Here is a 19,561-nt window from a genome sequence, read left to right as displayed (position 1 = left end):
TGTATTTATTGCAATTACTCTGTTATTTCCTCACCGTGACTAAACATAGGTGCTGTGTGAATGTGAAAACAAGTAGTGAACATTTGGGAGGGAGGAACTGTTGGTCTTGAATTCAAGGGCTACATGGGACATTACGGTAAGGTTTCATCACATCCGATGCTTACTGCCACCTAGCGGCCGACGTGAGTAGTACGTGATTAAAGTACTGTGAGCTGATCAAAGGTAGTGGACACCTGCGCCCAGGACTCTGTGGGTAAGTAGTGAAAGTTTCTACAACTTCGATGATTTGATATGAAATACAGTAATGTAAGTCATATAGAAACATCAAGGCGTTTATGTTCACTTTCTCCGCTGTGACGCATATAACGACCACGACTAACGGGTGTGTGGGGTTTTGTTCTTTAATAATACATGTGGGCAGATTGTTACATTACTTCATTCTCTTGGTTTTGTTGCTACAATGCTTCAGAGTTGGTCGCATGTGAGCCGTTTCATTCACTTCAGGTTTCTGAGCTGAGTTTCAGGCAAAGTTTTTTGGTACAGTCGCAAACGCTTATCTGCATTTCACAAAGTATGACTGTCATATGTTGACATTTCTCAGGAAGCGTAACGTGACGTGTAGTATGAGTTTGACTGACAGTTTTGTAGCCGATAACATGTAAGTTACCTTTTGTGAGAGATTGCTTCACACACACCAACCTTGTTAAATTTAGGTGTGTAAGTTTGTTTGACCTTTTGCGCGGCTGTTGGCTAACTGGCAAATACAAAATCCTTAACATATAACGTTTACATAGCCTATTATCTGGGATTCCACCATATCTCTCATGCTATGAGGATGCTTTCATGGATCATAATCAAGACGCTTTACAAGCTATTATCAGTACATGTTTTTAGGTTTTAGTTTTTAGTTTTATGATCATAGATTGCATGACTGGAGGGATACCAAGGAGAGGTAGGGTAATATTAATTAACACTGAAACAGATTTAAATTCAGAGTATAAATATCTTTGTTTCTAATTCTATTTAAATTAAAACATGTATGATTTATGCTGATATGATCTTCCTGTGCAATAGAAATGCCATCTAACCCGCAGCCTGCTGGTATCTGTCATAAATCACAGCTTTATGAATGTTCATGGAGAAACTGAGCCATATTTTCTCTGTAGTCCTTAAGAGTCAAATTAGTTTGCAATTGTGGTATTTCTAACAATGCAAACAACTGCAAATGTTTTATTTGCATCTCCTCTCTGCTGGCAATCCGCCCTCCCCTTCGAGTACACAGAAACTCTTCTCACATGATACCATCCTGTTTTTTTACCCTCGACACATCCTGGTGCTCAGGCATGGCGCTCCTAGCACTGACATCGCATCACATTTATTCATGTTTGTCCTCCTCTAAATAAACACTCAGGGCAACTGTGACGCATGAAGCTAAGCATTATGTGTTATTATGTTTTACCTTGCCTCGGGATAATAACAGGGCTTCGTATTGGATTCCTCCGACAGTGTTCAAATCTTTTTGAGTGTAAACATGTCAGCCACCTGATCACAGCAGCTGTAGATAATGTGCACAGTCACAGCTTGTTCTGCACCTCATGTTTGACAAGGGAGGACCTACAGGGCCAGCTTCTCAAAGTGTCCTTTAATTCATACTGGTTCATCAAGAAAGTGAAAATCAATGTCTCTGATTATGTCTCAGACCGGTGGTATTCAGAAATAGACAACACTGTCTAAATACTGAGACACTCTCATTAGGACTGTAACTAACAATGTTTATCATTATCACTCTTTCAATTAGTTTAGTCTATAAAATGTCACAAATAGGGGGATACAAGGTCCATCACAACCTGCTAGAGTCCACGGTGACGTCTTTAAATATCTTCTTTTGTTGACCAAAGGTAAACATTTTAAAGGATTTTCAGTTTAAATTGATATTTGACAAAGAATATCAGTAAATTATCTCATTAGAGAAGTTTGAACCACAGAATAATTAGCATTTTAAAAATATGCTAATTATCGCTAATTATTGTTATTATCCAAATAGCTGCAGATTATTTATTGTGTTTCAGGGTTCAGCTCTACTTCTCATGACTCCCAGACAAATACAGTTTAGAATTCAATGACAAACTAAGAGGTCAACAAGTACATAATACTTAATAATATACTCCGACCCCCCCCCCCCCCCCCCCACCCCACCCATCGCTGTCCGTCTGTGTGCAGCCATGTCCAAGTGGCTGAATGATGAAGAAGTGCTGGTGGGTCAAGGCAGCGGCGAGGCAGAACCAGTGACCCCCAGAATGCGAGGCCTGTCAGCTGGGAGCCCCAGAACCGGACAGAGTGTTTATAGTCCGCTGGCTTCACCCAGAGCCAGAGATTCAGTGCCAGGGAGCCCTAGACTGCGAGGCCTGTCAGCTGGGAGCCCCAGACCCGGACAGAGTGTTTATAGTCCGCTGGCTTCACCCAGAGCCAGAGAGGCAGTGCCGGGGAGCCCACAGGCAGAGACCATGGGCAAGGCCAAGGAGCTGTTTGTGCTGTGTGACAAAGAGGGGAAAGGCTTCATCACAAAGCGAGATATGCAGGTGAGCAGCTGATGAGGTAGAATTAAATAATTCAGGCTGATAGTAGAGTGTTGAACTTCCCATCTTCTTCTGTTCAGAGGCTACAGGCGGAGCTGCCGCTGTCCCCCGAGCAGCTGGAGACGGTGTTTGAGAGTCTGGACCGAGAGAGCAATGGATTCCTTACTCCTGTTGAGTTCAACACAGGACTTGGTAAGTGTTGTGCACGATGACGTCTATATGGGGGAAAGCCACTGTATGAACCAAATCCTCTGTGCCTCTCTCTATCTGTGGTGCAGACGGGCTAGTGGGGCTGGAGGACTTGACTGAGCAAAGTCAAAACCAATCAGAAGATACGGACCAGATGGACTGCTCCCAGGACACCCGTGCTGTTAGATTTGTAAACATACTGATGGAGCTCGGAGCAGACAAACTCTTTAAGGAGTAAGAGTACTGACGTAAAGTCATTCCCGTCAGACCGTACACTAAATGTTGCCCCTTGAGTTCTACAGTCGCAATGTAGAACTATCTACTCTCAGGTGCCAGTTTGTTAGGTACACCAAGCTTAAACTGATGCAGTTTAAAACAGGTTATTTAGCCTACCTTTACTTTCCTAAATGTTGACATAAACAGACGGAACAAATAGTAGAAACGTGTGTCAGGATAATGTAATATAATTCACACTGCAGCCTCAAATGTCACCATAAGGTTCAATGAAAATCTCCCTAAACACACAACATTATAAGCATTCCTGAAGGTAGGATTCATGGCAGGACTGTTGTATTCGACTGCATACGTACCCAAAAAATAATAGATATTCAGATATTAGCACAAGGGTGGTTAAGATGGTATAAATACTACTACAGCACGTTTGCTTTATGTGTAACACGTTCTATAGAAATATTAGCATATTTACTAGAAGCTGAAGGATAGTGAGGTGTTAATGGGACGGGGACGTTTTAAATGGCTGAATAGATAAGGAAGCGATCTTAAATAAGTGAATACACACTACATGGTGCATTTCTCTATCGTGCGCTACAGTTACAGTTACAGTACTTTGTCCCGGCAGGTCCATATGAAATTATTCTATTATATTATAACAGTTTTATTTTATCATGATTCTTTGCCACTTCGATACAACTTTGTATGTACATAATCTTATATGTTTTATATTGTAGATATTTGATTGTTCTTCTCTGCTAAACAAAAATGTAAACTATTAGTTTCTTGAGCAAACTATGCAAATCTTTGAGCTGGATCACTCGATGCACAGATACTGTATATTTACAGTTTGTTATTAAAAACCTGTGAGTGAGTGATTCTGGGCTGTTAAGGTTCGAGGTCCTCCGTCGCTTTAATAGTCGCTTGTTGTGTGTCAGTCAGCAGGAGCTCTCCTCTCTGTGGTGTGAACTCCAGAGAGACAGACCAGAGCTGCTGAGCGTCCTGGACGGCGTCCTGATCCACGCAGTGTCGCATTTACAGGACTCCATCAGAGAGAGAGACAGTCTGGAACAAGCGCTACGCAGGTCACAGCTTCCTCCCGCTGTCCTCTGAGGGACACCTCATTGTGCTCTATTCAACTATGAGTATTCACACTGTGTTGAGTTCTCTAAAATCATTCAAGTGTCATTCTTTTGCGTTTCAGACGGGAGAGTGAACATGATGAGGTTGTTCTGTCCATATATGAAGAAATGGAAAACCAAATCAGAGAGGAGAGAGAGAAACGTGTGGCTCAGGTGCATACTTGTGCTATTTAGTCCTGCCTTTGTGCCATTTAGCAAAAGCGATCATCACAATAGCCTTTAATCAATGTATTGTGAAATCAAGGACAGTATTGGACAGAAGCAGAGAGGACGACAACTTGAGGAGGAGCTGAAGATGCGCGAGCAAGGGCTGGAGAATTCACTGACCAAACAGAGAGAGGTACTCGTTCAAATGGTACTGCTGTTATTTCTGAAGAGTTTTAGTGAAATGAGTGAATCAACAGGACCTGTCTTTGTCCTAAGCTGGAAACCAGAATCCGGCAGCTGAGCTGTGAACAGGCAAACATCAAGGAGCAGAACCAGCAGCTGCAGAGCCTCAACGTCCAGTTACAGGAGCAGGTGGAGCGCAGCAGGGAGCAGCTGCAGGCCGCTCTGGGTCAGCTCAGCCTGCACCAGGTCAGCGTTGCCCAGGAACAAGTGGCCAGACAGAGGTGAGTGGCTAACCGCACAAGAAATGACTCCTACGTCCCTGCAGCTGGTCTGATAATATAATAGGATATAATACCAGGAGTTAAGGGGAAAACCATTAAAAGACCTTCATTTCAACACCTTGCTACGGTGTCTGTGGCACTCGGACCAAGCCATATTTGACCCGACTGAAGACATATTTCGTAAAAATGACTCTCAAATATTCAATTAAATTCAATTATAATGTATTTGCATAGCATCATATCATACAAAAGCAGTTTAGAGTGCTCTATATAAAAATAAAAACAACAAAAATGTATGAGATATACACAAACAAACCAATTTACATACAAGCATACTGTACAAATGCTGTGTGTTCTATATATATATATATATGTATATATATATATATATATATGTGTGGACGATAAGAAGAATAAAAAGCAATCTTTAACAATTGTTTGCTTCACTGTAGAAACGTGATGAAGGTGTCGAGTAACATGCAGAAAGAGAAGGACAGTCTCTTCAGACAACTGGAGCTTTTGAGGTACAAACAGCTGCTGTCAGCAATGAATGTAATTCCAGTGTGTGTACTTTTCCTTTTTTTTTTTTTATTCAACCACTACCACTCTCTACATCAGCCTGTGTGATGGTTGTTCTAAATGATTACCTCTCTTTATTTTAGGGATATGAACAAAAGGCTGCGAGATGAGAAGGATGCCCAACAGTCTCAGAAGAGGGTTAGTCACAGAAGCTCTGTCCTTCCTCCTCTGCCTCTAACTTATTATCTCAGTGAAGACCTTTGTACCCCGTGGACACAGCAGATTTATCCAACCTAAGCTCAGTCTGGGAACAGCTTCGTGCTTTATTCCTTCCTGTGGACAATGATTATTTATATGGGCAGCTGTTATTGTTGGGTTATTGATTGAACGTGTGTTCATTGACCCCGTTTGGGAATTTTACGATGTCAGCAATGTTTTGGGTTTTTTTTTTGTAGATGTAGTCGGTGAAGTGAAAGATTTTGTTGAATAGACATTTGTTCTATTTGTGCCAATTTAAAGAAAGGAGCATTTTATATGTTTATTAATGACACTTGACGAAAGCACTATTCATGAACTAAAGTGTCAGTATTTACCAAACTAATAAAGTCTTGTCACAATTCATGAAGGAGTCATGATCTATTATCAGGTTCTCCGTTATCCAATCCACATTCTTAAATGTATGGCATTTTTGCCAAAGCTGTTAACTGTGGCTATGTTTTTATTTATTTAATAATCCTCTCTCTTGATCAAAGTCTCTGAACAAGTAAAATACAAAATAGTCTTACAAGAAACCGCATTGACCGTTACACAATGAACACCTGTCGGTTATTTTTGTCTTATCGTATATATTATACTCAAACAAGTATATTGCAGATAAATAATTGTGATATTTAGCTAATTTGTAGCAGAATAAATGTCACTATTGGACTAAATCCTTGCATTTTTTTAAGGCAACTTACCATATACATAAGAGTCCATATATTTATACTATATAAAACGTATATATTATTTTAAATCTTAATGCTACTCATTTCTTCTGCCTCACTTCCCACAAAAACCTTGTAGAATCCAAATGTCACAAAGCCTTTAAAGAAGAAAGGGTCAATTATAGGCAACTACTTACTGCAAGACAAGCTACTGAAAAGGTTTGTATGACTGACAGCTTCTGATATCACATCGATCATATTTGCAGCGATGCAAGGCAGATTGCCAGAGGAAGCAACTAACTGTGTGTATTCATTGATTCTGAAGACAGCTGAGCTCATCTGATGAGTTGGAGCACGACAAAGACACAGAGGTCTCAAACTCGTCCAAGAGACACCAACCGTCATGTAGAGTCAGGGGTGAAAATGTTGAACAGGTGCAAACTCAGGTAGGGAACATATTCCATTTACAAATACATTAATCCCAAATCCTTCAGTTTTATTATACAGTTGCAGCAGCTGGAGATCTTTTAATGGTGAAGATGATAATCTGAGCACAGATTAAAGGTGCATCCTCTTAAACAGAACATGACTCTGATGTCATGATATTAAGTTTGGTCCCTTTACCTGAATTTTAGACAATTGTCAGTCCTCAGCGAGTGTTCAAGCTGGTATTCCTGGGTAACTCAGGCGTTGGTAAGAGCTCCTTCATCCAGCACTACTGCACGGGACACTTCAACAGTAAAATCAGCGCTACTGTGGGTAAGCTCTTCTCTTATCACTCTTTCACAATGATTAATGTGCTCCTCAGTGTATGTATAAGTAAAGAATGACACCATGGGTCTCTGTTGCTTCTAGGTATTGATTTCCAGATGAGGACTTTAACTCTGGGCTCCACCATCATCACCCTGCAGCTGTGGGACACTGCAGGACAAGAGAGGTCAGATGTATCACAGTTTATTCTCGTGTTTACCAGCCGTGTGCTTTTTTTTTTGTGGCCTTTCATATTTTACATTATACCGTCTGAGAGCTGTAGGGTCTTTTTTCTGGCCACCTGATGAGTTAATTTATCTTTTTTCAGGTGAACATTTTTCTTATTCATTTTCTTATTCCTGTTCAGGTTTCGCAGCATAACTGAGCAGTACTACCGCAAAGCTGACGGTATCCTTACCATGTATGACATAACTCAGTCCTCCTCCTTCGCTGCTGTGAGAGCATGGATGGACTCCGTGAAGGTGAGCAGGTGGAGATGGAATGGAAGGAAAACAACATGCAAAACCATTTGTCCGAATTTGAATACGCATGCAGCTGATCGACGATCCAGGAATCTATAGACACTAATGCTCAATTTAGATTATTTTCAAGGTTATTTTTGTCTGATGTCTGTGTAGATAATTAAATAGCATTTCTCACCTTTTTTGCTTCAGTTTTCAACACTAATAGAAGTGTCTTTCCCAGGAGAAGATGTGTGAAGGTGCGGTACTGATGCTGCTGGCGAACAAGCTGGACCTGGCAGACAGTCGCAGCAGAGAAGTGAAAACAGAAGAAGGGCAGAGACTAGCAGACGTGAGGCACATTCGAACATTCAAACTACTTTCCACCGTGATTTACTCACAATGTCCTTGCTAACGACGGAACATTATCTTTGAAATACGTGAAATGAAATGTTTGTTTTTTGACTTCCTGGTTTATACAGCAGCACCAAGCTTTGTTTTACGAGTGCAGCGCAAAAACTGGATGCAACGTGGAGGAGCTGATGGCTTCTCTTGCTGGGTATGGCATCACTTTTCTTTGTTATGTATGACATTCACATCATCTGGATCCTGCAAAATGTTTGGCATTTTGTTGGCACAATTTGTCACTGTAGCCAAAAATACACTCAGTTACCAGTTCATCAGGTACGCAGTCTAGTACGGTAGTCGTGCAAAAATGTTACCATCATGAATGTTACAGTGATTTGAGAGGTTTTGATTCAACTTTACAGTCATTGTTAGGGTTGTTGTTTGTGGTGCTGTTGAATTGTATTGCGGTAGTTACTAATTACTTTATCGACTAATTGTCTGCAGCATTAGTTTACTGTCATGGATATAAAAGGGATGTACCTGATAAACTTGAGTGTAGTTCATCTCATATGATTTTTGACTTAAACCTGAGATGAAGCCAGGCAGCAGGATCAACTGTGTAAACGACAAATGTTGTGGCTTCTGCTGCGTAATGATTCAATCATTTTCTTCCTTTCAGGATGTTAGTCTCCCAGCATGATCGACAATGTGAAGATGCACTTTTACTGACTGACGGCATGGCTAAAAGAGGCTGCTGCACATAAACGGAGGACGAAAAGGCTTATGAATAAGTCCTAAGGTCACTTAAATCATTTGAAGACACAAACATCCGCATTTTTCTGAGAACAAATTCACTGAACAGTATCCGTTATGTTTGCCTATGTTGTTATGTATCTTTATAATCTATCAAATAAAATACATTTTTGCTGACACCTTTGTTGTCGAAGTCTCTTTTTTTTTAACTCTTTGAGCAACATCTTACAAGCTGCACAATTGTTCTAGAGCTCATATGCGTGAGAAACCAGCTGGGGGCAGCCATGTACTCGATATAGCTTGTAGAGGGGTGAGCTGGCTGTTGTGCCAAAAGAGGACAGACGCTCAGACGCTCGAGTAGGAGGCGCTGGTCTGAGTGTCAACTGAGAACTAACGCTGTTGCAGCTAACCTTCAAAGACAGCAGCACATTGACACCGGGGTTGGTGGGATCTGGGAAGACATTACCCCGATAATATACATCCTACGGGGCCCACCGTCCAAAATCAGGTAGGAGTATTTTAGTCTCAGCGGAAAGGGAGAGCAGTTTTTCTATGACAAAATTAGTTAAAAATAACTTGTATGACCATTAGGAAATGTTGTTTTGCTGCTGGACAATCACATCTATACAGTGACTCTTTCTTGATTTGTTTGTTTTTTATGTATAAAATGAGTGTTCACTGGTGCCTGAAATCAACATCTCTCATGATGCTCAGAGTCTCAACCTTTCTTAAAATAGAAGCAGAGGAAAGTTCAGTTTAGGTTAGGATAAAAACAGACACAGACTTTGAATTCATAACGTAGAGCGTTAAAGTCAACAGTATATCACTTGCATGTGAAAAGATCAGGTTAACTTGGATGGGGGAAATGTATATCTGACTGCTGTGTGACATGTGACACAAGTTCTTAAGTATGTGTTCCCCAAAACACATTTGATTTAATCTTTGAGCTCTTTCCATAGCTCTGTAAATACCACCTGTTTGAATCTGTTGAATGTCACTCAAAGCAAACGCATATAAAACCTTAAAAACAGGTCAGAAAGTGTCATGTATGTCATAGTTGTGTGTTAGAACTCTACCGAGTAAATCACCTTTTCACACCAAACGTGGAACTAAAGCAGACTGAAAGAGGAAATTCCTAACGCAACGGAGAAGTTTCAATCGGATAGAGCACTAATAGAATTTAGCATTCTGTCATGAGAGTATAAAGATGGTCAATTGTATGATCGTATTCTTCACTATAGTATGAAATCGGTGTTGGAGGGTATGACCTGCTCTCTGAGCATCTTGTGTTCATTCTGTAGGTGAGGATTCAGCTCTAATCTAATCTTCTCCAAACAGTATTTCATTTGGTAAAGCGCTCCCTCTGTGTGAACACTAACCTGCGGTTCACTAACGTGTACATTTTTATATTTCAGAATGGAAGCTCAGGGTGAAAAAACACACAGCTGTGGGACAATTTGTCTGAAATATCTACTTTTTCTCTTTAACATTCTTTTTTGGGTAAGTTAATAAGGAAGTGTGAAGACTTTATCTGTACTTAAGACAACAGTCTCTCTGTTCAGAGCTCTATTGACTAATCTAATAAGTATTACTAACATTAGTAGTAATTAACTTTTACCTAAACGTTAAACTTATTCTTTGCTTCAGATGCCACAGAGATTTACAACATGGAATCACTTCACAGCTCCCACAATTTCTATTGTTTCTCATAGTTAATATAGTTATATATCTTCTATAAAAATAGGTCATATTATGTGCCATATAATTTCTATAAACTATATTTACAGTACAATGTTGTGTCTCCAATGCACAAAGAGTTACAAGAGACACTTCAGAGACAATCCTACAATATATCTACATATCATAACTTTTAACTTCAATTTTCCCTTTCTCAACTTTGATTTTCTTAATTTAAGTTTTTAATAAGTTATTGTGTAACCATCTTGTATAACCAAGTATGCACTCAGATGCATGATTGTCTTTTGAGGCTAACAGGGAAAGAGTAAGGCGTCTTGTTTGCATCACTGGCACATTTTAAGAGCCTGCAAAAAGAATAATGTGGTGCATTCTTGATATGAGCATCTGGTTTGAGTTGAGCTGATAACTGTGTGTTCTTTCAGCTGGCTGGAGGGGCTGTGCTGGCAGTGGGAGTGTGGACTATGGTGGAAAAGAGCGACTACATCAGTTTATTGAACTCCAGCTTCTACTCAGTCTCAGCTTATATCCTGATAGCTGCCGGGGTCATCGTGATCGTGACTGGGATCATCGGATGCTGTGCCACTCTGAAGGAGATGAAGAGTCTTTTGATTGTGGTAGGATGGATCAGACACAAACCACTGCCCTGTGACAGAGAAATGTTTATTTCACCCCACTAAAGCATTAACCCCATTCAATTATGAGGAATCAGAAACCAAGTAACGGCACTTTCCTGTTTATACACCCACAACCTGGTCTGAGTTTACGTGTTTGGAGAGTTAATCCTTGGTGACCTTCTGTCTCGTCTGCCTGCATTCAGTGCAGCTCATTATGTCAGACAGGCATGACTGTCAAATATAACAGACAAAGCCATGCAGAGTGTGTCTTTAAGAGTTTAGATTTAGAGTGCGGCTCATGCTCAAGGAATGAAGGGCATCACAAGCGGCTACTTGGACTGAAGAGTGCGTGAGAGAGACAGACGCATGTGAGAGGATATAATACAGAAGCAAAACTGCACAAGCTCTGTGACGTTATGTTTATTTACATATTCAACGTGATCTTTGTAGTGAGTAACTTCCTTTACCACAGTTTAATCAATTATGAGTAAAAATATATATTTATATTTTTTTGTCATACACAGTGATGTCCAATGCTTATGTCATATTTAAAAATAATTCATATTTTAGCTCAGAAATATACTGAAAAAACATTTGAAAAATGCAGGATTAATATGTTTCGCCCTGAGTTTATTCACAGCTGTGTTCTTTTTTTATTTCATGTCCCTCCTCGACAGTATTTGGTCTTGTTGCTCTGTATCTTCCTGCTGGAAATCATTGCTGGTGTGCTGGCTTACGTTACCTACCAAGAGGTGAAGTGCTTTACCTTCTGTTTGTCTGTCTGTCTGTAAATATTTTACCAAAGGATAGTGACAGATATTAGTTCAATACAATATCATTTTCAATAGAAATATTTCCTTGCAAAGGCGTGTGATGTTTTGTATTCTAGTTACCATTTATTTTCAATTTCACTGCAGCAACTACAAATCTGACACCCCCCTTTTTCTGTATGTACTTAATGTGTATTTTTGTCGTTCCACAATCCCTTAATGTGATTTCAAACACCAGTCCTTGTTGTCCATCATTTCTATTTAAATCTTTTTTTACCAGCCATAATATGGCTCAGTCGCTGCACTCTCTGTTGTAAAATCTTCTCTGCATTCCTCTCTGTGCATGTTCTTCATTTGTCCTGTTTTCCATCCTTCTCAAACTCTCTTTCTTCCCCCCTTTTCTTGCTCCAGTGTTTCCCTTTCTGCTACCAGGTAATCTGCTGCCACCTGTTTCCATTTAATATCAAACTGTCTTTCTAACAGGTTGATATAAATGGCTTGTTTGCACTTTGTCAGTGAGGCAACAAAACTATCTTTATTTGTAAATTAATTTGAAGAATGCTCATGTAGCGCAGGGAGTCAGAGAAGCTATGCTTATATATATATATATATATATATATATATATATATATATACACATATATACATATAAATTATGAGTTATGTGAGGACATTGCACAGGTACAGAGGAATGTTGAAACTTAACCAGCCTATTTGTATTGATGTGAGGAGATTAACAGATTATAGAGTAACCTAAATGCAGTTTTCTGTCTCACAGCTGGACGAGGAGCTGAGACATAATCTGAAGGTGACAATGCAGGACAAATACCAGCAGCCGGGGGAGGAGAGCGTCACACAAGCTGTGGATAAACTTCAGCAGGAGGTGTGGAAGTGATACTAAATGTTTAAATCACAGCTGAGTTAACTGCCAGACTGATAAGAAATAATACTACTTACTTCAGCGGCAGGTGTCAGTTTGATCAGATAACGTTCAACTTGAAATGACAGTTTGGCCCCTTTAGCCTGCATGTGAATACAATTCAGTGTTAATTACCATTGCCTCATCATTTTTCTGCACCGTCTCCCTCTCAGTTTAAGTGTTGCGGCAGTCATAACTCCTCAGACTGGAGAGACTGTGTGTGGATCCAGTCAGCAGAGAACGAGCGGCTTGTTCCTGATAGCTGCTGTAAAAGTCCCAGTGAGCTCTGCGGGCGCAGGGATCACCCCTCCAACATCTACAAGGTGGAGGTAGGGAGACATGTCAGTTTGGCTGTGAATAGATGTTACATTATAACAGTATCTTCATTTCTTTCCTCTCTTAAATTATAACAGTGTTTTCATTTCTTTCCTCTCTCGTGCTCCTAGGGAGGCTGCATTATGAAATTAGAGGAGTTCATCCTGAGTCAGTTGTATATTATTGGCGCAGTGGGCATTGGGATTGCATTTCTACAGGTAAAGCACTAACCATAGAACAAGTTGATATCAACATCTCTTTTAATGTTGTGCAAAATGCCAGCTGCTGAACTGTGAACAATGGTTGTTTCTATGTGCACTGGGGAACTAACAAGTTCCTTGTGTCTTTTTTTATTTCAGCTTGTGGGGATGATGTTTACTTGCTGCCTTTATCAAAATTTGAAAGAAGATCCATACTGATTTTTGACTTCGTTTTAATATCGCAAAATGTGTCACATCATGAATTGTAAAATATTTGGTAGGTATTGTAATAGCCCAGCTATTCATACAGTTCTGGATGCTGTGAAGCTGTTCACTCAAATTATGAAACGGTGAAAGTACGCACACTACAGATGCTGTAATGCTGCCGGGCAGCAATGTTCTTTTTCTGCAAAATAGCATTGCATGCTTTAAATATCGTCCCTTTTATATGAAGATTATGATGTTTGGATGAACTATGAACCAAAAGCACATTCTACAGAGCAGAGAAATATGAGAATGCTGGGGCTAAATTTGCAATAGTTTGCAATAAGTGTTGGTCTTGTTGTTTATCTTTTTTATGTATCACAGTGTCAACCAAAGTTGTAATTAAATAATGAATGAATAAAAAATATGTTTTCTTTGCCGAAATGCAAATAAATAATGCTTTCACTTTCCCAATGACATCGTATCGTATTTCTGTGACGGTGAACTTTTATTCTGAAATCTTACAGCGGATGTTGTCAGCTGACATTACTTCCTCCTCGCGGATTTCTCTTGAATGATTTCGCCCACACTTGTCTTCTTATTCATTTCAAACAAGCGAAACATATTTGTTGTTGAGGGAACACGAAGATAAATGAAATGTCTGCAAAGCCAACGTGTTTGATTGTGGCGAGTGCGTCTCCTCAAGGTGGGTCCATTAGCTCGTGCTAGTTGTCACGTGACGTTATATTCATAGACTGGTTATAATGTAACGTTAATTAGTGTGATGAAGTGAAGTGCTGAGTTCACTGAGACAGTTTTGTATGAATTAGAGCTCAGCTACGTTTGTGTTGCACATATGAGCTCAGGTTTAAACTGGTGTGTTTTGTTTCTTCAGGGGTGTCAGCGACGTCTTTCCATCAGTCCTTCAGCCTTTGTACCTCAGTGTTTAACCTCCAGACAGCCACACCTGGGGTAAGACTATTCCTAAGTAAAAAAATACCCAATAAAATGGATTAATTAATTTATTATCATGATCTAAAAATACAGCTGTAATATGAATAACACTGACATTTAGATTTGTCTTTAACTTGTTTGGCAAAGGAAACAGTATGAAACTTCAGCTCAGAGTAACAGAGCGATGAGATTGGCCTCATAGATTATTTATTTTGCTTGCAGGGGAAGCCGATAGACTTTGTTGGAGTCGATGAAAGCACTGCTCGATGGGTGCAGGACTTCAACCTGAAACCCTACGCAACACCAGCCAAACTTGAATCTATAGATGGTGAGGATATTTATGACTTCGTGGTCATTTGGCAGTTTTAATGGTGTGCCGTTTGTTGTACTCTGCTCAGTTGTGTCATGATGAACCCCTCTTCAGGTGCTCGATACCAGGTGCTCCTCATCCCGGACTGTCCCGGAGCGCCGAATGACCTGGCACACAGCGGCTCGCTGCACCGCATTCTCACACACTTCATCTCTCACCAAAGTGAGTGCAAGGATATATGTATATTTTTAAAATCCGTCAGTGTGTAATCCATGTGTCCGGTGTAGAGATTGGTTTGTGTCTCTGTGTGCAGAGCCTGTTTGTGCAGTGGGACAAGGAGTGTCGGCACTGTGCTGTGCCACTGAGGGACAGAAGTGGATCTTCAATGGCTACAGCTTAACAGGGGTTAGTCTTCCTCAAGTAAACATGAAGGCAATATTCCCAAATATCTTTATGTGGTAACGTACGTAATAACAGCGACTGTTTCTGCTGAAAGCCGTCGGTGTTTGAACTGGTGCGGAGGCCTGACTTTGCCAACCTGCCCTTGGTCGTGGAAGACTTTGTGAAAGACAGCGGTGGATCATATACAGGTGAGCTGACCTGCAGAGCACAGACAATAATTGGAAAAAATACTTAATCAGCATTTCTAAAATCCTCTCGTGTGTATCTCTTTGTTTTTCAGCAAGTCAAGAGGATGCTGTGCACGTAGTAATAGACAGACACCTCATAACTGGCCAGAATATGCAGTCAACCTCACTTGCTGTAAATAATCTGATCCTGCTGTCGAGTGCCAAATAAAAACAAAAGTTTACCATCAGGAGCATTGAAATTCAACTGCTTGGTTGTTCCACATTTATATTCATGTAATTAAACATTCATCTCAGACAAATATTGGCAGATGCTGGGTCAGAACCGATGTTTGGCAACACTGTAAATACAACTTCATTACTTCTCAATGCTGTTATTGTAAACACAATGAATGGCACACAATCAAATGTCACGATTCAAAGATAGGAGAGAGAAAAAGCAGTTTTGAGGCTGATGTCTGTGGTACGTGAACAAGAGGAGAATATAACCTTTTATTCAAACGTTATACATGTTGATGATCATGCACCCTCTGTTGTTGAAGGGAGACGAGTCACTGCACTTTGACTAAACTGTACAAGTTGATTTTTCTTTTTTTCCACAATACCACCGACGATGAGGAATAAAACATACTGAAGTACCTTGTGTCTGCTGCTAGTATCGTTTAAATCAACAAATCCCAGATTTGTTCATGTGGAGAAGATTTCTCAACACTTTCATGACCCTCAAACAAGTTGAGCATTAACTAAATCCTGTCAACACCTCGTTTCAGAGTTCATGTAAGCCTAACTTGTAAAACGAAAAACAGATAAGACCGGCATAAAGCTCCTGAATATTTGGTGCTTGGTGTTCAAAGAGAGTAAAATCCATGTGCTGCTGGTCCAAAGTCTTCACTATCAAGTCCAACTCTCATAGGAGATCATAGAAGTAGTCCAGTCCTTGTCCTAATTCCCATAAGGAAATTCCTGTTCCCAGTTCAGTAGCTAAAGAGATCCTCAGGAAGAGTGACTGGAAAAAAGTAAATAAAAAAAGTGAGTCTCCCCATGTAGCAGTAAACATAATGAAAACACTTCTTTAATAATCTTAAAATGTGCTAAAGACTTACCTTCAGTGACGGATAGTACACCACATGCTTAACTGGATTGTTCCTGAAATGAACGTCACAGATATCGTTAACTGATGCTGTGGGAAGTTTCAAATTGAAGCCATAATTTGTTGACTTTGAGTATAGTTAAATCAGCACCTCTTGTAGCTGAAATAATGCTCCGCAGAATATTCGTCCCAGAGAAGCTTTGGCCTGTTTTCTCGCAAAATCTCGATGTACCTTCAGGAAATCAGAGACAAATGTAAGAGCATGTTCAAGGACCTTTCCTGTTCTCAGCAGACTATGACTTCTTGGCTTCTTGCTATTGTACCGTCTCACCCAAATTTGCAATTTCGTAGAGTTAGAATAGTTTTGGTTATTTGGTTATATCTCCATGATCAATTTTGATTATCTTTTGAAAATCATCCATCAGGAGTCAGACAATGTTTACCACAATGCGAAATCAGATTGAAACATATAAAAATGTAAATAAGGTATTGCAGCAGTAGTCGCAGTACTATCTCACCTTCCTCCCAGGACTGGCTCGGTTCCCTGGCTTGCAAAATCAAGGCCATACAAATTGAGTCCAAGCAGGATCTTTTCCCTCCACTGAGTGTTGGGAGCAAGTTGTAGAACACAGTCTCTCACCCAAGGCAGCGGGGAGCTCGGGCCCGGTCTGTTATAAATAAATAAAAATTTAAAAAACAGTTAACATTGCCTGCATTAATGCTGTGCATCTTCTTGTAGCTGTCAGTTGCTCTACTGTCACTACCTGAAACATTTCCATCTATGGACCTCACTGTGTCTGTGACACTCACCTGGCACCGCTGGAGTAGTCGTATGTCATCAGGCTGAATCCATCCACTACAGGGGCCAACTGCTCAAACTCCTCCCTGCCAAACATACCCGGCTCCCCCACACTGATGGTGATGAAAAAAAAGTCAGCACCAATTTCGGTGCACTTTGAAAAATGTTTAGCTTTTGTAGGCGCTGAAAGAAAACTCATTTTCATTCACCTCGTCACAGCAGGTGGGATGACAAGAATGCAGTCTAATCGTTTTGCCTTCAAAGTCTCACATATGTGTTTCACCATGTGCACCAGCTCCCTGGACAGAGATTTTACATATTTGATTATTTGTATTTCCGTCATCACCTCTGACAAAAGAAAATATGCTGATCAGATACAGATGTGTCAACAGAAGAACTCACTTTCTTTTGTTACCTCCCAGCTGGCTCCACAACTCCAACGCGAAACCATCGAAACCTTCAGTCTGCAAGGCCACAGCTTCATTAGACAGACGCAGGACAAACACCGTCACAAAGGGAGTGAAAGCTAAACACAACACTTACTTACCTTTGCAACATCCACTAGCTCACTTCCCAGCTCTTCAATTTCATCTTCACTCCCCAGCACACTCGTGTAATCCTGGTAAGACCAGCCATCAAACAACAGCCGAGGCACTGAGGGTAAAGACAAGGAAGCATCTAAAATGAATAACTAAACAATGGAGACTCATCTGAAAGCACTTGCACACACTAACAGTTCTGCGTTGTGGGCAATGGGGACATCTACTCACCCATCCGGACTTTTTTGTTAGACTTGCGTACGGCTTTGACCCAGCCTGGACAGACAAAAAGATCCCTTAATGTACATTAATCACTGGAAAATAACTTCAATTTGACTGTCAGTGGCGTGGAGCCTTTACCTGGGTCATGATCGTGGAGTCCTGTAACGTCAAAGGTTTCGGGTCCCCGCCGGCGCAGCTGAAGCCAAACTGGACACACTGAAGTTAGTTTAGCACCAAACGTCTTGGCAACATCATAACCGTGGGAATTCCACTGGAAGATGGGGGGGGGGGGGGGGGGGGGAATAAGACATGTAATTTTGAGATATTTAGTCAAAACAACCTACTGTACACACAAACAATGTCTATGTGTATGTTGAAGGAATTATCGGTCACTGCAGTCATTCTTCCTTTCTATACCGGCAGGAAAGCGATAACGTCCGCATACATAAGCAGTAAGAGGGCTACTTCTAAAGATATGGGCCAGAAGTGAAAATCATTTTCATTGTTCAGCTTCATCACCTCAGAAAAAAAAGAAAAAAAACGACCATCACAATTCACAGACACTAAATTTACCATCATATAAGACGAATGAAAGCCGTAAATCTATATTGTAGAGAACCTGGCATCAGCAAATATTTGGTATTTGTGCTTGAAAAAAATAAATAAATAAAAGGAGTTCAATGATGAATTCATCATCAATGCAGTGACCAATTCATTCTCTGTGTAATCAACTAATAGTTTCGGCTCGACCAAAGTTATTCTTTTTAGTTTGGCTCCAAGAAATTGAAAGTGTGCCTTCACAGTAGAGTCCTTTTAGTTTAAGTACTTTTATAGTTACTTTGCAAAGTAACAGTCTGATGACACACAAAGACGGCGTGTTACAATAAACAGATACATTTTGGGAGGTACTTCATTTGACTCAGAAAACCACAGGGACAAACACTTCCAATGTACTCGTGGGCATGTGAGTGTTGCATTAAGACGGACTTGAAATAATCTGAACCTTTAATGCTGTGTTGTCAAATGTTGAACAGCAACATGTATGCCGGTGACTTACAGGGGTGACATATCCGAGCACCGGTCCTTGAAAGGTTCTCTTGATCTGAGCCCAGTGTCTCTTCTCCTCCTTCACTATGTCTTTCCAGGGCGGGTCTGACACCACGAGGCCTCTCTCCAACACAGACAACTCAGCTGGAGATGTCTAGACAGTGAGAGCAAATGAAAAACAGCACATTTCAGTGACAGATAGCCATAATCGTGACTGATATGACTGGTGAGGATCAGGGCCTCTTCCTGGTCCTAGACCAGTCCAGTAACATATGCCAGGCAAACAGAGCAGGACTTGTATGACCTAAACTGACAGCATAACACAGTTTACACACCCATTCACCCATGAAGTATACTCACCTCAGTCTCAGCTTTGTGCGACTTCTTTGCATCAGTTTTTGAGAGAGTGGCACTGACCAGCAAGCAGCAGCATGAGATGGCGTGCAGCAGGAATAATGTCGTTCTCATTTCTAAAACACGCAGTGAACAGGAGTGGTGAAAGCAGTGGAATATAAAATGGGTTAGCTCGGAGTCTGCAGGTTTGCAGTGCAAGTGCTTACTTCCTGACAGAGATCTGGTAGATCAGAAACTAGCACATCTTGCTTCGCTTTGAAGTCACACAGAACCACGAGCCAACAGTCCGCTCATACTGTAGAAATATAACATGTATTATGAACAGCCCTGGTTTTGACTGTCGGGCGGGTTTTGTGCCAGTTTGATTGACAACTTAGCTCAACGTGTTTCTCGAGCGTCAACGAAGCTGCTGGGTAACTTCCGCGTTGTGTGA

At 40.7% G+C, this 19,561-nt stretch overlaps 4 protein-coding genes across 5 annotated transcripts; 3 read left to right on the top strand and 1 right to left on the bottom strand.

The window, feature by feature from the left end:
- The first annotated feature begins 140 nt into the window (after nt 1–140).
- Nucleotides 141–8,685, top strand: cracr2b (calcium release activated channel regulator 2B). 2 transcript variants are annotated; one of them, XM_076089191.1, is made up of 18 exons: nt 142–253; nt 2,221–2,579; nt 2,657–2,768; nt 2,855–2,999; nt 3,935–4,081; nt 4,201–4,291; nt 4,383–4,478; nt 4,562–4,749; nt 5,202–5,273; nt 5,412–5,466; nt 6,334–6,413; nt 6,520–6,640; nt 6,830–6,953; nt 7,050–7,131; nt 7,312–7,426; nt 7,650–7,757; nt 7,888–7,964; nt 8,433–8,685. In XM_076089191.1, exons 2-18 carry the CDS (start codon nt 2,223–2,225, stop codon nt 8,515–8,517), a joined length of 2,055 nt encoding a protein of 684 aa, XP_075945306.1. In that variant the 5' UTR covers nt 142–253; nt 2,221–2,222; the 3' UTR covers nt 8,518–8,685. The 2 variants fall into 2 exon arrangements, 1 of the variants encoding a protein (XP_075945306.1); XR_012953374.1 differs by lacking the exon at nt 8,433–8,685 and having other exon boundaries at nt 141–253; nt 7,619–7,757.
- Nucleotides 8,686–9,922: 1,237 nt separating this feature from the next.
- cd151 (CD151 molecule) lies at nt 9,923–13,696 on the top strand. The gene is made up of 7 exons (XM_076089924.1): nt 9,923–10,006; nt 10,627–10,818; nt 11,496–11,570; nt 12,367–12,471; nt 12,681–12,836; nt 12,954–13,040; nt 13,182–13,696. The coding sequence occupies exons 1-7, from the start codon at nt 9,923–9,925 to the stop codon at nt 13,239–13,241; spliced, it is 759 nt and encodes a 252-aa protein (XP_075946039.1). The 3' UTR covers nt 13,242–13,696.
- Nucleotides 13,697–13,772: 76 nt separating this feature from the next.
- On the top strand, nt 13,773–15,716 carry gatd1 (glutamine amidotransferase class 1 domain containing 1). The gene is made up of 7 exons (XM_076089190.1): nt 13,773–13,932; nt 14,122–14,198; nt 14,403–14,508; nt 14,605–14,712; nt 14,804–14,895; nt 14,987–15,080; nt 15,173–15,716. Exons 1-7 carry the CDS (start codon nt 13,884–13,886, stop codon nt 15,286–15,288), a joined length of 642 nt encoding a protein of 213 aa, XP_075945305.1. The 5' UTR covers nt 13,773–13,883; the 3' UTR covers nt 15,289–15,716.
- On the bottom strand, nt 15,542–19,559 carry chid1 (chitinase domain containing 1). Its single transcript, XM_076089189.1, has 13 exons — nt 19,335–19,559; nt 19,135–19,244; nt 18,785–18,928; nt 17,866–17,998; nt 17,737–17,781; nt 17,514–17,620; nt 17,369–17,430; nt 17,176–17,265; nt 16,978–17,079; nt 16,686–16,835; nt 16,319–16,399; nt 16,181–16,223; nt 15,542–16,083 (listed from the first exon to the last, which is right to left on the bottom strand). The coding sequence occupies exons 2-13, from the start codon at nt 19,240–19,242 to the stop codon at nt 15,985–15,987; spliced, it is 1,164 nt and encodes a 387-aa protein (XP_075945304.1). The 5' UTR covers nt 19,243–19,244; nt 19,335–19,559; the 3' UTR covers nt 15,542–15,984.
- Nucleotides 19,560–19,561: the final 2 nt, after the last annotated feature.

Source organism: Anarhichas minor, unplaced genomic scaffold (assembly GCF_050575085.1).
Source record: "Anarhichas minor isolate MPS153535 unplaced genomic scaffold, ASM5057508v1 ptg000011l, whole genome shotgun sequence".
Lineage (NCBI taxonomy): Eukaryota > Metazoa > Chordata > Actinopteri > Perciformes > Anarhichadidae > Anarhichas > Anarhichas minor.
The sequence above is the reverse complement of the archived record's forward strand: the minus strand, read 5'-3'. Positions and strand labels throughout refer to the sequence as shown.